Source organism: Cygnus atratus, chromosome 2, assembly GCF_013377495.2.
Source record: "Cygnus atratus isolate AKBS03 ecotype Queensland, Australia chromosome 2, CAtr_DNAZoo_HiC_assembly, whole genome shotgun sequence".
Lineage (NCBI taxonomy): Eukaryota > Metazoa > Chordata > Aves > Anseriformes > Anatidae > Cygnus > Cygnus atratus.
The window spans coordinates 98,827,716-98,845,062 of NC_066363.1; the positions used below are offsets into that span (position 1 = coordinate 98,827,716).

The following is a 17,347-nucleotide window of genomic DNA, read 5'->3' on the forward strand; positions in this document are numbered from 1 at the left end:
TATTACACAAGAAGAGAAGATACTTCCACAACCTTGTATCTTTTTTCATGACACGAGCTATGTGGAAAGGACCAACTCTACAGTCATGACCGCCCAGATAAAGACACTGCCTACAGAAGCTCTGCTAAGCATACGAAGCCTTCTAATAGAAGACAGATATAAAAATAATCAAATGACTTATGTTTTAGTTTTTTTTTTTTTTAATGTCGATTAATTTTTCCTGAAACACAATAATACATAATCTACATAGGTTATGAGGAACCTAGCTTTCTCCTTTACAAACAGAAAATCATTTATACTAGGTTTTTATTTCAAGCACACACTAAAATTATTATTCTTCACAAAAGAGGAAAGGGAGTGTCTGCCAATCAACATGACATGCTATTGAAAGACTGGCACTAATAGCTATGACAAGAGCAAACCTGTTTGAAGCAGAGCTGCTGCCTTTTTTTTTTTTTTTTTAAGTACACCAGCCATCAAAAATAATGTTTTATCTGACTAGCAACCCAAGCAATATTCCTGCAGAAAAAAGCTTCTACCTGATCTGCCTGTATCTAGCAATGGCAGATTCTTAATATTGTTTTAAATTACAGCATTTAAAGTATATTTTATTTAAATTGTGATAAAGACTAAGAGCAAAACTATACCAAGAAAAAGTTTAATATGCTTGCAAATAAAATTGTGTATCCATTCTTTGGAGGCTTTACTTAAAGTATCAAATACAAGTTTGCATAGGTGCTTAACTGACTTGTATTTCCATTATTTCATTGATAGATAGCATTCACTGAATTTATATTTTCATAGTATGATGAATTCAGAGAGTCTAATAGTAAACGGAGATTTTCATTTTTTGATTTTTCCTAATTTGTTTCAACTTTGTATTTTCTACTGAAGAGTCAGAAGTTGTAAAAGAAAAAGGACAAAGAGAAAGAAAGGAAAAAATTAAGAGTAGAAAGCGCTAGGATACTGGTATAATTGCTATATTATCAGGTTATGTGTGTGCAATTCACATTCTGAATAAGTCTGCAGTTTCCACTTGGTAATACAGTTATACCTTGATAAAATCACATAATAGATCACACCATAACTTTTAGCAATCAATTTTTTCTCTTAATAATTTGATAAATGTAGCTGTCAAGTGGGATAAAGATCACAATTTTATTTAGGATTAACTATTTGAACTTTCACAATTCCGTTCATGAATATTGCAACTGTTACAACTGATAGCATCACAATTTGGTCCCTTGTTGATGATGTAATCAGGCTGCAGTTTGCTAGGAAAGCCTCCTTTCTTGAAAGCTAAAGAAACTCAAACAGAAAAGCGTGGTGGGCACAGCCTTTTGAAAACTGCACTTCAAAAGAGTTTAGAAAAATATTTTTCAAACTGATGCATAAAAGGAACTTTGCTGTAAACTCTTCTCGTTTTCAATGATGTCTGGAAAGAGCTTAAACATCCCCTAACTCTGTTCTCCTGAACTAAAAGAGAAAAAAAGTAGGATGTAGGCCTGGTTTACTGCACAGATGATTAACTCCTTTTTTTTGTTGTTGTTGTTGTTGTTGACTTCAGACCTCAGAATCCAATGACACATCAAGGAGACTGCCCAATAAAAGAGCAGAATTTCGTAAGGATTCTTCTAACACCTCTTAAAATTATAGATAGATAGATAGATAGATTAGATAGATAGATATTCCTACGTATTTTATAAAGAATTTAATGACATGTCAGATAGGCAGGTGTACCTCTAGTTGGGCACGGATATTTGAAGCTCAGAGAGTACCAATTCAGTGTTGACGATGGGAAAGTCATCTCCAGGAGAAAGAACACCTGGGGGGACTTACATGTCCCCTCAGCTACCTCTACTACCACAACACCGAAGCACTTTAGATCCACAGGCACAACCCTTACCAAGAGGCAGTAGATTAACAGTATTTTAAGATTTAAGAGCAGAAAGGACCATTAGATAATTGTCTGACTTTTGGTATATCAAAGCCCCTTAAATTACATTCAATTAGTTTTGCAGTGCGCCCAGCAACCTTGGGCCTTCCTTTAAACCTATCTTACAAAATTAAGGCTTAAGGGAGTGGAACGGACAGTTTCTTCTGCTAGTTGCTGCCAGAGCTCAATTGACTTCATATTTAAGTGTTTGCACCTTGTTTCCTATTTCAATTTGTCTGACTACGCATTCAGTAACTGATTTTTCTTAGGCTTTTCTCAGCTAGATTAGGACTAGCTCACGTCTGATATTTTCTCCCTGTGAAGCAACTCATACACTATAATCAAGTGCCTATCTATCACTTTGGTCATGAATTATGTAACTCTTCAGGAGCACTAAGCCTTCAATCACCACGTAGGCAGCAAACTGCCAAAACATGATCGTCACGATCTTTGTTCTGTGGATGCCCAACCCCAGAGGCACCTATAATTTTCACGGAGGCACAGGCGCACTACAGCTCTGCTCCCAAGCATGCCCTACAATAGGGCTGTGCAGCAAGGGGAACCAGCTCGTGCTTTCCATTCTGCCAGGAGCCATAGGGGCAAGCGATCCTCCGCTCCCACCAGCTCCAAGCGTGGCAGACACTAAGAGCACGCTGGATAATTGGAGTCCCTCACAAGCGAGATACGGCTTTCAAAGGAAGAATGGACTTACCAAAGAAAACAATAAATTGATTTTTTTAAAGATTTCCAGGAAATAGTTAATGACTTCTAATTCTAAATTAGTAAAACTACCTCCAAATATTCTGTTCAATGTCTTAAGCAGTTCCCGAATCACATAACTGGCTATTGTGAAACCAGTTTAAAGCAAAAGCCTTTTGCCTTGAACTACATAGGCACTGCATCCATTATGCACAAGGGGAAACTCAGACAGAGAGCAAGCCCACTGCATCAGTAACACACAAAAAAAAAAGGGTTATTGCGACTTCCCAGAGCGGCACTCATTCTTGGACATCATGTTCACTTCTAACAGTGCAGCACAAAAATAATGATACAGAAAAAAGCAATATCATCGTGTAACTTTCAACATGATCAAGAAAACAATAATTAGCAAACTGCTCCTCTTCTCTCCAAAGAGCTTTTTGCCTTACAGCCAGTTTAGTATCCACACAAGACTACTACGCACACAGTGAGATGCCATGGTCTCTGTAGCTAGTGGAATAATGGAGATGTCAATCCATACATATTATTCTCTTTGGATATGAATAATGCATCATAATAGTATCATAATGCTTATAAGACAAGAGCTCCTAAATGGTGAGCATTTAGTTCAAACTGAAATTATCACTATCAAGCGATGCTGTTCCAAAGCAGACAAAAAGCATTGAGAAAAACAGCTGGAGTACCAATCCCTTTCAGCTTCTACCACAGGTACTGGCCATCCTCCTGTCCCACCTGTCAAAGCATTCAGGTTCAGTTAAACTCATTATTGAGATGTAGCGTCAACTGGGAGAAAAAAAAAAAACAAACTCCAAGAAACTTGGAAATGTAATGCACATCCCAAGATTTCTTCAGCTTACTCTGTACTAGTTTTGTCATAAAGACAAGTTCATACTGCGCAACTCAGAAAAATTTTCTTTATCAATTAAGCTCACTCAATAAAATAATCACCAAACTGATGGTCATCGACATGATATTACAATTCACTCACTGTATTAATTTTGCACTCATAAGGGCAAATATTCAGATTTGCACTTTTAAAACAAGAATAATATGAGTAGTTTCCATTATAGCCAAATTACCATAACTAAAACATTGACTGCAGGACACCGTAGCTTGCTAGCTATCCCACTCCAGTTCTAGAACAGGTATAATATCTATCAGTGTCTTAACTGTCACTATTTTAAAAAGACATGAATATTGCAGATAATCAGCAGTCATTGGATTTCTGCATTTTTTTTAAACAAAATTTCAAATTCAACATAGAACTCAAGAAAATGGGTTACAGAATACCAAGAAACAGGCATAAAGCTCTTACAGAACAACACACAATGACAATTTAAAACCAGATTTGATGATTTGTATAAAATCAGAAGTTAAACACGTAGGTTAGCATTTGAAGTGGAACCTAGCAAATGTAATCCATAATTTTATGTGCAGATGCACATACACCTTTGTTGGCTTGCATGCATTACAGGTCTGCTCCTGAAATGAAGTATGTTTTAAAACCTAAAGACAAAGTATTCTCTAGATTGCTGCTGTTTGAAAACATATAATAGTACTTCTTAAGGTTTATGAGGAATATAGTCACACAGCTAAATATCTTCCTCTATGACAGAGTCTACAGCAAAAAGGGGAAAGTACTGCACACCTGTTTTTGTGGCATTTCCATATATCAATTCCTCATATTACAAAGGATTTTAAAGATGCAAAGTAGAAAGGGCTGTCACCTATCATTTACAGTATCCTCCTCACATCGAAGCTAACTTGTTCTCCCTTCCACCTTCTGTAGACTTAGGAATGCATCGTCTTCAAGCTCCTTAGTGCAACTGATGCCATAAAGGAGTATCAATTGCTAAAGAAAGCTGAACAGAAATTAAAATTACTTCAAAGAGCATTAACTTTGAATTAGAAATCCAATTGATAATCTCAGTTTCACAGATGAGAAAGAAACTTGATTTTAACTCCCAGACACATCTGAAAGGCATCCCACAGCTCTACTCTTGGTGGGTTGTGGTGAAGGAACTTCTGACTGGTCCTGGGAAGTGGCTGGGAGGGGGCTAGAGCTGGTGTCCATTTCTGCCACTGATGAGACTTATTCCATTTCTATTCTGCTTGCAGAAGCAGAGGGGATGGCTTTCCCGTTACAAAACAATATTAGAACACAAAAGAAAGACAAATATGTTTAAGCTAAAAAATTGATCTTCTATGACACTTTCTTACTCATATCATCCTAACAGGTTCTAAGTCGTGTTGTGGATTCTCTGTGGGTATCAGCAATGACCAACAAGCAATCAGTAACCATGAGCTAGACATAGAACAAATCTTATTTTGATAAGGAATGTTAGCCAGGGCACAGGAGTTATCCCCTCATTCCTCTGAAAGCCTTCTCTAGAATCTTTAACTCACAGATGTCCAGCAGTCAGAAATGTATTGAACAGAAGAAAAGAAAAACACTTTAACTTAACTCTGATGTAAATGCACAATTATCACCTAGGTCCTACTTAAGAGTGTCTCTTCCTGAAAGGAAAATACAGTATTGCCATTTTAGCAATGTGATTATGCGAATAATATTTCAACATGCTTTTGTTGTATACCAGTTGTAGGCTACCACAGCAATAACGAGGTGACAACCAGTTCTTTCTAGTGTGTTTGTACAGAACCCTATTTAGTGTAACGGGATTTCTCCAGGATAAGAATTAATGTATTAAAAAAAATAGGTACCGTTAGAATACAACACATTACAGTTTTCCTGTGTTGCCAAGACAAGCAAGTTGAATAGTTTTAACCACATTATGCTGAAATGAGCAATTTTTTTTACTTAGATATGGAGCCTTGAACAAACAATGTGAAAACTTACACAGATTTTGTAATTTTAGAAAAATGCTCGTGGTTCTACCAGTGTAACCTCTTTCATGCATGAATAATGTATATTTGTCTATTGAAAGCGTTCTAATTTTTCATCTTATTTTACGTGGGATTATTGCAGTTAAAACCCAACAGTGTCTGGATTTAAGATCTGAGTTCAATATCCATTCACGTTAGTCAGGACTATGGTGAAATGTGATCAGCTTTCTGACCTATTTTGAAATTGGTATTCCGCCAACTAGCATTTTGTTTGCACATCCAGATATTATCCACCATATGCTGACATGACATGATGATTGGTTCCAAAATGAAGTGGAATACTTGGCAAATAGAAATATATGGTACAAATAATACACTGCCTCTAGTCAGGAAAGCAAGCAGTCATTCTGAGAAGACTGAAAGGTTTTAAAATAGCTTGACTGTAACACTGCATAGTGCTGAATGAAAACTCTCTAGGTCATCCTTTTCACAGGTATGTGACTCTCAAAAATTACAGGATAAATTCCTTATAGAAGATTCAAATCTGACACAACAGTACTAATAGTAGGACTTCAATAGAAGATTTATTTGCGTTTTAGGGAGGATTTGGCCCACATAGCTTCTTCCTCCTCTGGATTCCCAAACTCTTTCTTCTCACCATCTGTTCTTTTTTCCCTCTGCTCTGACTTGTCTTCCCTCCCAGTGATGTCTAAGTTATCTGCCTCTCCTGAATTAAGATTACATTTCATTTAAGCTCCAGTCTACGCTTGTATGATTTCTCCTAAACTCTTTCCACTGAACTCTTTTCTCCTATCCTGATGCTCCAACTATATATATAACTCTGCCTTCTATTCTGAACTTTAAAATCCCTGCAATAAAAATTATCTTCTTCTTAAACAGAATGCATCCCCAACTTTTTTTCTTTTAGTTCCTGTTTCTAAAGACGTATTTTTGTTTTGCATTCCTCCAGTGATTTTCATGTCTGTGCTCTCTAATGTAAAGCCTCAGAACATACATGCAAGTTATTGATGGATCTCTGCTGTTCTATATTTTAATGCTAATCATTGTTTCACTCTGATGAAATTTTTAAAGAAGTACATTCATTTGATAATGAATTTGCTCAGAAATTTTGTTTTTCTGCTCTTGGAGGAATGGGGTAGAAATTTAATACAAATGTTTTAATACAAATGTTTAAAAAATATATTTCTCTACAAAAGTTTAACTAAATTTCAAAATGAAGCATCTAAATAGCATGCATTTCTGAGGTTTATGCATTAAACTGCAAACCTTGCTGATGAAACTTCAATGGATTTCAGTGCTTGACGCATAACCTTCACCCCTTATGAAAACTTGAAGAGGACTAAGCCCATTTTAAAATCATGTTCTTCTTCAGAATAAATGATAGTAACATAACAGCTAGCTTTCTTATTGCAATCATTTCAGCATGCTCACCTAGAAAAGTGAAGAATTTGAAAGCAAATGGAAGAATGACCTTACCAGCATGTAAGTATGCCAGATCAGGATTTTCAATGTCTGGGTGTAGTTCTTTCAAGTGGTTACGAAACTCCACGGGGATATTGGTTCCATAGTCACATTTAGGACAGTTATACATTTTCACTCCTTCATGCTTTCCTGTATGCAAGATGTGTTTACGGATGTTTTCAGCACAGTTAGACCTAAAAAGCAATAAATAAAAAAATAAAATAAATAGAAGGTATATAATATATATATAATATATATAATTTATTCAATACTAGTCATTCAAGCTCTGGCTATAATAATAAAATAAAATAATAATAATAAAAATAAAAATAAATAAATAAAATAAAATAAAATAAAAAATAAATAAATAAAATAAATATAAATAAAAAATAAATATAAATAAATAAATAAATAAATAAAAATAAAATAAAATATAGTGTTATAACAGAAAATGGGTATCCATTGCTCATTCTTCACTACCTGCCTGATTCTTGCATTCTCCTAAGTTTTGTATAGATGTCCTCTGCATGAAGGTTCCTGTTTCAGGTTAACTGAGCAATGCATCTGAACCAGAAGCATTTAAAAATGTATGGTTTTCACATCTGCAAATGTCTTATCATTCTTATTTTTCTGGATGGTAGTCAGTGACAGACAGACATTAAGCAAAACTCTTTAACTTACCAAAACTGATCTTCATTTAACCATTCTAACAGCTAGGTCCTGAATAAACCCTGCTACAGAAATGCACAGCTGCCTATAACATTCCCAACAGTGTTCGGGTGAACTTTTCCTACATAGTTCCCAGACTCCAGAGGAGCTGTTGCAAATGATTTTTGTAAGGATATTCCATCAACTCCTATCTCATCTTATTAACTGTTATTAGAAAGGAAAAGTGAGCCATTCAAGTTTACACCTTTTAGAAAATATGCACAGATTCTGATCTATACTTGAAATACGGCTGTTGTGGAACACTGGAGTTTTCATATATAGAAGTCAGAACACGTATACAGTTTTAAGCACTTCAAGGAAAGTGCTTCAAGGAAAGTCTCTCATAATATTTCTGGAAAAAAATGAATAGAAAAAGATCTTACATTTGCTTTATCCACAGAGAGATCCATGACGTGACAGTATTTTTTAAATTCCAGTCTTGAAAATTTTGCCATATCATTCCAACAGTATTTTGTATTAAAATTTCCCACTTACTCAAAGTATGTGATAAAATCCATATACAATATATATTTTTTTTTTGTAGACTTTCTTGGTACTATACACTATTAATGTGGTTAAAATAAGAACGTTAATCCAGTTTAACTGAAAGAAGTCCAAACACTCAAGTGAAATATATAAATACATGGTACTTCAAAAATACTCGTGTAAGACAAGGGTAGTATTTTGAGCAACTGATTGTTTGCTCACCACTGTTACAAATATCACCATAACAAGCACCTAAAAAAAGACCCCCAAAATAAACTGGAAGTAGCAGCTTGAAGTTCTGTTGGCGTTCCTGTCTCTCCCTTGGAGATGGTCATAGTAAAGATGATAACTGCCTTACGGTGCTGCCAAAGCTCACCCTCTGTCATGTCCATCTGCTATATACCAGTATAATGATCAGACTCCTAAGAATGTCAGAGAAGACACTTATGTTCACTGAAAAATATGGGAAATATTGGTCCTCAGCATCTTTCAGGATTCAGCCCTAAAAAAAATTACAGTGCTCATAAATGTTGTTAAAGTGAAACATGTATTTTATAAAAAAAATGGATAGTGTACACTGCAATGAAAGCAGGAGACAATCTGGTAACCTTCTATCGTGGGTTATACTTTAAAGGGCAGTGGATTAAAGTAGAGCATACAAATCTGAAATAAAATATCTGAGTCCTTTTAGTTCGGCTCTCATACTATGTTCAGGAGAGATATAAAACTTTTTACTTTGAAATATTTCTGTGAAATATATAAAGGATCTGTGGAAACCTATGTAAGAATTGTGAAGAAAACCCAGCCTGTTCAAGGCATAAAAGGCCAGTCCTATCTCCTTTGATTTGTGAATTTGCTCTAGCCACTTTAAACAGTGCAATCCTAAAGACTCATTTATTTAGTTATCAGTAAAAATCTGTGCCTAAACATGCCCACATACTGAGATACATTTATCATGGGAAATCATAATTTAAAAAAAAAATATTTTTTTCCATGTGATGAGCCCAGAAAAGCTTAATCTGAAAGGAGGAACATGAGATCACAAGGCATTACAAACGGCTCTCATATTAGGTTGCAATGCAGCAATTGCAATCATAAAGTAAACCAGGAAGGTAACAACTGGCAAATCCAAGCACTTTTGAAGCCAAGTAATACCCTTAAATATGACATGACAAAAATGTACTGCATATAATTTTTTTTTTTTTAAACTATTCAATGTGCTTCATCTGTTTTATTAGGAGTCTTCTTCTGAGTACCGTACAAATATGTTATTATATGTCTGACTAAAAAACAAACAAGCAAAAAAAAAAAAAACAACACAAAAACACAACACCCAAACTCTGTGTATGTGTGTACTTACATCATTTCATCTCATACGACTAAACACAGAGGTCTGTGATTTTAAACAGCACTGTATTTTCACTAAAGCTATGCCATGATAAACATCTAACTAAAATATTATAGTGGTGAAATAGTGATGATAGTTAAACATTTGACAGGCTTTGTGCTATAAAATTCACTTCCAGGAGTTTATAAACTCTGAGATAAAGATTCCCTTTGTTCTGAAATTTGGCAATGGAGAGCCCAGCACAAAAGAAATTATTTGAATAAAGTCTCTTTTTTTTTTGAGTCCCACTCTGAATTACAGCAGCAAAGAAATAAATGCAGCTTTTAAGAGGCTAGCCTCTGTTCCAGGCTAAAACAGAGTTTTCGTAGTTAAATTATTATCATTATTTCTTAATGTAAGCATGTTTTTGTCCTTATGACCAATTTTCCATTTTGAAAACCAAACGTATATATTTCTGGCAATTTTTCCACTCTGAAATAACAGGAAGGGCACTCATTAGCGAGACTTAATTAGTTTGAAGCTATAGTCGATGGGTTTGCATTCAGTGCTGATGCAGAGAAGCAGTACAGAAGTTTCTTTTTTTTTTCTACCTTTCCTCATGGTGAGTCTTCTTATCAGAAATGAAGAAAGGTTTATGAGATTTGATGCAAACTCTGCGACAATTCTCTTAAGGGGAAATGGAAGACCTCTAGAGAGTTTTCAGCATTCATTTCAGTGAGTGCTACACATGGTGAAAGAAGAGATGGGAAATGTTGCAGATGAACAGGAAACATGAGGAGCTCGGCCCACAGTTCCCAGTAACAAGCTTCCTCTATCAAAGACTGATGTATTGGGAAGGGTGTAGGAGTGTTTTCCTCCACACATGGCCAGGGACAGAGCTGTGAAGTAAGGGAGACGGATAGCAAGTTTCTCCCGAGAAATCCAGCTACTGCTTAAGAGGAAAGGAAAACCTCTGTCTGGCTGAAGATAAAAAGATTTTCTTAAAATCTCTAATGCTCATTGCACAGTGATGCATTCACATCACTGTTCTAAATGCATATTTCATGTTGTCATTCGAAGTCCGTTCCTATCAACCAGTTTTTGGTCTTTCTTCTACTGCTCCTATTGGATCATAAACTGGAAATTACTTAATTGTACAATTGTACTTTTGCCACAGAGTCATAGCACGGTTGAGTTTGAAAGAGATCTCTTGTCTCTTCCAAGAGGAGGGAGGTCATCTCGTACAACCACCCTGCTCAAGTACGGCCACCTAGAGCCCCATGCCCAGGAAATTGTGTAGACAGATTTTGAGTATCTCCAAGGAGGGAGATTTCACAGTTTCTCTGGGCAACCTGTGCCAGTGCTCAGTCACCCACACAGTAAAAAAAAGTGTTTCCTGATGTTCAGACAGAACCTCCTGTGTTTCCATCTGTGCCTGTTGCTTCTTGTCCTTTCACTGGACACCAGAAGAGCTGGACTCCATCTTCACACTTTCCCACCACTTATTTATACACATTTCTAAGATCCCCCCTGAAACTTCTCTTTGTAGGCTAAACAGTCCCAACTCTCTGAGCTTTTCTTCATGTGAGTGCTGCTCCAGTGCCTTCATCACCTTAGTGACCTGTTGTTGGACTCTCTCCAGTATATCCAAATCTCACTTGTACTGGGAAGCCCAAAACTGGACACACCACTCCAGGTGTGGCCTCACCAGTGCTGAGCAGATGTCAAGGGTCACCTCCCTTAATTTGCTTGCAGCAGTACTTCAGATGCAGCCCAGATACTGTTGGCCATCTTGCAGCAAGGGCACATTGCTGGCTTGTGTTCAACTTGGTGTCCACCCATTTTGTGCCATCAGCAAACTTGCTGAGGGTAAACTCTGACCCACCCTTCCAGGCCATTAATGAGGACGTTGAACAGGACTGGACCCAGTATTGAACCCTGGGGTACTCTGCTAGTTACTGGCCTCTGACTAGACTTTGTGCCACTGCTCACCACCCTCTGAGCCCTGCTCTTCAACAAGAACAATACCTCCAAGGGAGATTTAATGTACTTCTGATATCATTGTCATTTTGCAACCAAGTCTCAGAATACTGATAACTACCTAGATAGGAAAGGCGTACCACAGTGAAAAAAGCTGTGTAGGTATTCTAACAGCAAATAATAAGCAGCCTCCAATGGACATCTTGAGTGGCATCCTACTACAATGAAGCTCAAATCTAATCCACAATAGAGTCTAAAGCAAACTTAGCTATTCCAAGGATGAGAACAAAACAGTTTATTCAGATTTTCCACTAGGAATTGTGCCTGCACAGGCACCATCGGCAGAGTGACAAGTAAGCCCAGTGCTACATGCCACAACCCTCAGTGCCCTCATCTGCTTCTTAGCAGCATTAATCTGCTTGGTGGGAAGCATAGAGGAAAGTGGAAGGTTAGGGGTAGCATAAACTGCCAAGACATTTTGTCAGCATGAGAAGCTTCTGTCTTTATTTACTTTGTCCTCCCATTGCCTCTCTCCTATCTTTATGTATCAGTTCTGTTACCAAAAATAGGGTATTGTCCTAAAAGCAAGAAACGGAGCACCTTATTTACAGGACAATGGGAAAATACATGGGTAATACATGGGTAAAATACAGGGCAAAAGGTCTCAGGATGGCCTTCCTTCCTAAGCAAGAAAATACTGTTGTTCCTCTGATCCCTAAAAGGAGTATAGCTGCCTCTATACAGCCATTTTCTCCATTGCATTGGCAAACTATGGTGTGCCACTGGTCAAAAACTAGGTCCTTCCCATTGAAAACAACGCTAATGTAAGGACTTCCAGGATGGCAGAGCACAGGCGTGCACTTTGCAGGAGGCAGAGGTGGGTGTTCAAAGTCAGCGGCAGTGAGAAGCCATGCAGCAAGTTCATGCAAGTTGGGGACTGGACAGCCTGCAGGTCCCACAGTTGGTGCTGGCAGTGGTGATTATTCCCCTATCTTCTCGTCCTTCTCTCTGCAGGGCACAGCCAGCTGGCCAGCCCTGCCAGTGAGCAGTACAAGAGGTAAGAGGGCAGACTTCAGGCATCCCTTCCCCACGCAGAGGGGATCAGTCCCGGTCTCGTGGCTGGAAAGAGAGGGTCACGCTCAGCTCTCCTCCAGCCACCAGCTCTGCTTTAAGCAGCCCACACAAACAGCAGAGTTCTGTAGCTAGCTGTGGAGCTGTGGCTGCCTGATACAGGAGGTATGTGCTGTCATCATCTTTTCTTTTATTTAAAAAAAAAAAAAAGGAAGAAAGAAATTCATAAAACATGTTCTGTTAATTCTAAACCTGCCCATGTAGAATATGAATGCTTCTTTCTGAAGCTTCTTTCTGAATATGAATGCTTTTTTCTAAGGGTTTTGTACATGATAATATATTAGCACTGTATTCAACAGCTGCGAGAAATATAGCAGGAAACAACCTAGTTTTATTAAGATGTTTTACTAATAGGAGACTGAAATTAGGACACTCTTCCATTATGCAATGCCTGGTATTTTCAGAAAGATGCTTACTGCAAGACATGGAAATGGAAGCTTTCAGAGGTACAAATGAGGCAAAATGTTAATTATCTAGCCCACTAAGTTTCAAAAATTTTAGCACCGTGCAGGGCTCATATTTGCACAAAATAAACCTTTTACAAAAAGATTTCTTCAGGACACTAGGTACAAACATCCTCTTTCCGCAGAGAAATGCACATAACCTAAAGGCCTTATGGCAGCTCCATGGATGTCACTATTTACAACATGAAAACAAACACAGTGATACAGCCGACTGAGTGAAAAGATTTCTGTTTTTCCCTGCTAGTCGGTATGAATCAAGTTCACTCTGGTACAGGGAGCACTCTGAAGGTCTTCTGCACCGTTCGTACCCTGCTATGCAACCTATGAGAAGCACACAGAAATGGCAGTATTTTGACTGAAAAATAGCAAATTCAATGGATACCTTATTCTTGAAATCCAAGCAGTTATGATGAAAGCAAACTTCTTAGAAAAACAAGATGTATCATTGAAGACTCTTTACCTCAGTATTAACCAAAATTTTGCAGGTGTCTAGTTTACACAAAATACAAGCTAATTTGAAAAACTGTCTTTAGTTACTGCAGTTTTAATTTAAACTAGAAACAAACAAACAAACAAAAAAAACCTGTTTTTTTGAAACACAAGGTCATAAGGAGCAATTAGCTTGACCTCATGGATACCACAGTCTGTAAAGTTTGCCCAGTGATTCTTCCGTCAAACCCTCAGCCTTTTTGGTGCTAAAACATCAAATTTTGAGACACATTGAAATCTGAGGGAGAGCAAAGGAGAATCTGTTGTAATTGTAGGCAAATGACTCTACAGTTAATCAGTTTCATTTTCACAAATGGTCATATTTCTTACAATGTGGCATCCAGCTAACAGATGCTGCTACATGTCTGACCCTTCCTGCTCAGCTGAAGAGTCCTCTGCTATCCAAACCTCTATTGGAGGTTCAGTTGAGCCACAGAGACTGAGTTCCTTTCATCTCACATTGGGAAATCACCAAATTTTTGCTAAATCCTTTTCAGTTGTAAACATGGCTCTAAGCTTTGAACACTAGACCGCATTTTGCATCAGTGCTGCACACACGCATGCCAGGACTTCCACCGTTCTTAGCACTCCACAGCCAAGCCAGGAGTTCTGGCAGCTCCTGGATACCCCTCAGCACCAAAAGCTCCTGTTCATTCATTCATGCGCTGGGACCTTTCAGTTTCCTTCAGCATTACTGCTTCCCAAAATACCACACTTCTAGCCTGTCTTTATTTCTTACTCACATTAAACTGTATGAAAACTAGCATTGAACAGAGTGATGGCAAACAACCCAATGGGCAACACTTTCTTGACAGGAAAGAAACACACACCGCAGTCTGTGGTACTTATTACATTATGTGACCATGCTTATTTGATCAAACCCTTCACAGTAATAGTCACCCTGCCCAACTTTACTAAGCAAAAACCTAGACAAACAAAGCAAACAAAAATTTATCCCAGCATACTCAAGATTTATCTATATTTCTGTTTCTTAAATAACATAAACTAATTGCCAGCTAACTCAAACTAGCTACAACATGATACGCAATCAGCACACACCACAAACGCTCAGTTCAGAATACGGGCTTAAAAACTGTAGCATTGGCTTACCTGCTCAGTGCTAGAGGTCAATACAGTATTGCCCAAGAAACAGTAAAAAGCAAAAATATGTCATGGACAAAAATGCATTCCAAACTGTATTAACATTAGCATCGTCATCAGTATTATAAAACTGTAATTATTATACATTAACACATGTATAACCTATATGTGCATATGTATATGAGAAATGTGGTACATCTCAGTGTTATTACTAGCATACACCTGGGTTACCTCTTCCTTGCTTTTTCTAATTTACAAGCAAAATCCTGTCTTTTATTTAGTTTTTAAATGACTGAGGGAAGAATCATGAATACATGGGCTGGTGCTCTGTGACCGACCTCAGTTATCAAGTGACTTACGATATTATTGCCAGAATTAGAAGCATTTAGCTCCGTGGAAGTCAAGAGGTCAGCTAAAACGCACCTAAGGCAAGCTCGTTTCTGCCTATGCCACTGCTGTCAGACACCTCTTTATGCTGTTCGGAAAGACCTCTGGTGGACAGTGACAAGGAACTGCTGGGGGACACCACCGTCTTATACCACTCTATCTGTTTCTGCTGTGAACTTTTGCCCACAGCTGATGCTTTTCAACCATACCGAGCTAAGCTGACTGAAATACATATCCACCATGTCATAAAAATGCATGCCTAACAATCTGGTGGCCACATGCATTGCCATGTTTTACATGTACTGCCGTGTACTGCATGTATTGCCACTCAGAAAATATGAAGTAGCCCATAAAAGAGAGCACACTACATTTACATGTTTTAATGAGATTTTATGACACAGTCAGCTTCACAGAGAAAATAATAAAAATGTATTTGGGATTTATTCTGACAGTATTATAGTAACACCCAGGGATAATAATCGTAACATTTTTCTGCTTTTCTACATTTATAGCTTTGCATTTTTTTTTTCCTATAATGATCTATTTGTTATGACATACAGTATGTGTGACAGATGTCCAATGCTGGCTGCTAAAAAGTACCAGAGCCCTGTAGGGAAGCAGCAAAAACTTGTGCGTCAGCACTGAAAATGATGGAAGATTGATAATTACTGCTTGTGCTTCAGCTCCATTCGGCAGACTAGCACGTCCAAAATGCAATCTGGCCACAGGTCTACAATTATATTTACAATGAGCAAATATCCCAATTTCAAAGAATCAATCGTTAAAAGTACACGAGCTACAAAGAGTCGGTCACAATAGCCAAAATGCACTCTTTTAAAGGCAAATTTGGGGTAACTGGAGATTCTGAGGGGAAATAAGAAGTGGAGCACTATAGCTTAGCTTTCCTCCTAGGGATCCGTAGAGCAGGTTACAACTCTGCATAGTGAACAAACAAACAAAGTATAAAAACAGTGCTGGCAACTAGATCAATTCATGAATTTTTAGTCTAAGTATTCCCCCCCAAAACAAACAAACGAACAACAACCACCAAACAGCTTGTTTCACAGCACACTTCACAACATAAAGAAAGCTTTATTTTTGCAGAAAAAAAAAAATCGTTCTGATTCCAAGGAAATAATGGATTCCTGCCTTAAGTGCTCCCACTAACCCTGCTTTTAACAGAAAGAGAAATGGGAATGTTTTAGACAGAAAGCTAGAAATTATGTCCAAACTACTAGAAGTGGGATGAGGAGCAGGAGGAAGGGATGCGGAGAGGCAGGGAGCTGTGCCTCAGAGGGTCTGCCTGAGCAGCTCTTCAGAGAGAGCCATGAGGTCTCCTTCTACTGACTAGAGGGGGGAAAGAAGCACAATTTTCACAGCCTCCTACTGAAATCTCTCCGTAATATTTAACAGGACTCCCTATTTCAGCCTCCCTGCATGCAGAGGGGGCCCTGTCATGGCCTGGCTCACTGACCCACCGGCTCAGCCTGCCTGAGGACCGTGAGGGATGCAAAGGTCGGCTGTGTGCAGCGCACTGCCGCCCCGTGTCAGCCAAGGTTTAAGTGGCAGAAATAGCAGGTGGAGTTCATCTATTTCCCAGTAAACGGAGAATAATCACTCCATTGTTCGTGGGCTTCCTCCCTCCCCCTTTGTGTTCTCGTTGGAGCAGGTGGCATAAAATAGAAGTTGGTCTGAGGAACGGCATCTCTGCCGCGGCCTAAGGACGTGGACCGGCCTTTAAGTACCCTAGGCCCTGATTTAGCAAGGTACTTACACACTTGTGCAGCTTAAGCACAAGCAGCCCCATCGACTTGAAAAGGATGACTCACAAGCTTAAATTTATGAACATGATCAAATACCTTGCTGAAATGAGGCCATGGAAAGCATCCATTTTTTTAAAAAGCTGGAATGAATTTAATTGAAGACACACTTTCCCTTTCAACATCAATTCTTTCCCTATTGTACTTCCTTTAATGACCACATAAAGTAGCTGAACAATTCTGTAGGGTCTGTTTGTATATCCTTGGGAACCCATAAAGTATTTTCTCAAATATAAAAGTGCAGATGGAGCCTAAGAAAGGGTGTCGAGTCTAGAGGCTGCAATGAGATGAAACTGGACTCCTAATGTTGCCGGAGTCAGAAATGATAGCAGCAGACCCTAAAGGCTGCCTGTCAATCTCAGATGCAGATGGCACTTCTTCCAAATGGCCTTTGTGTCAGTTCCTTCAGCCATTTTAGTGACAACACGGCTCCCTAGAGGGCAAATCCTGTTGCTTTGCAGCCTGGATTCAC

General features: G+C 38.3%; 1 protein-coding gene across 3 annotated transcripts in view; it reads right to left on the minus strand.

Moving 5' to 3' along the window:
* Positions 1–17,347, minus strand: part of ZNF407 (zinc finger protein 407) — a 337,501-nt gene that overhangs the window by 92,644 nt on the left and 227,510 nt on the right. For all 3 annotated transcript variants that reach the window (XM_035550564.2, XM_050708975.1, XM_035550565.2), the window contains one exon: positions 6,998–7,176. In XM_035550564.2, coding sequence (XP_035406457.1) covers positions 6,998–7,176 — 179 coding nt within the window. The remainder of the gene's footprint in view (positions 1–6,997; positions 7,177–17,347) is intronic.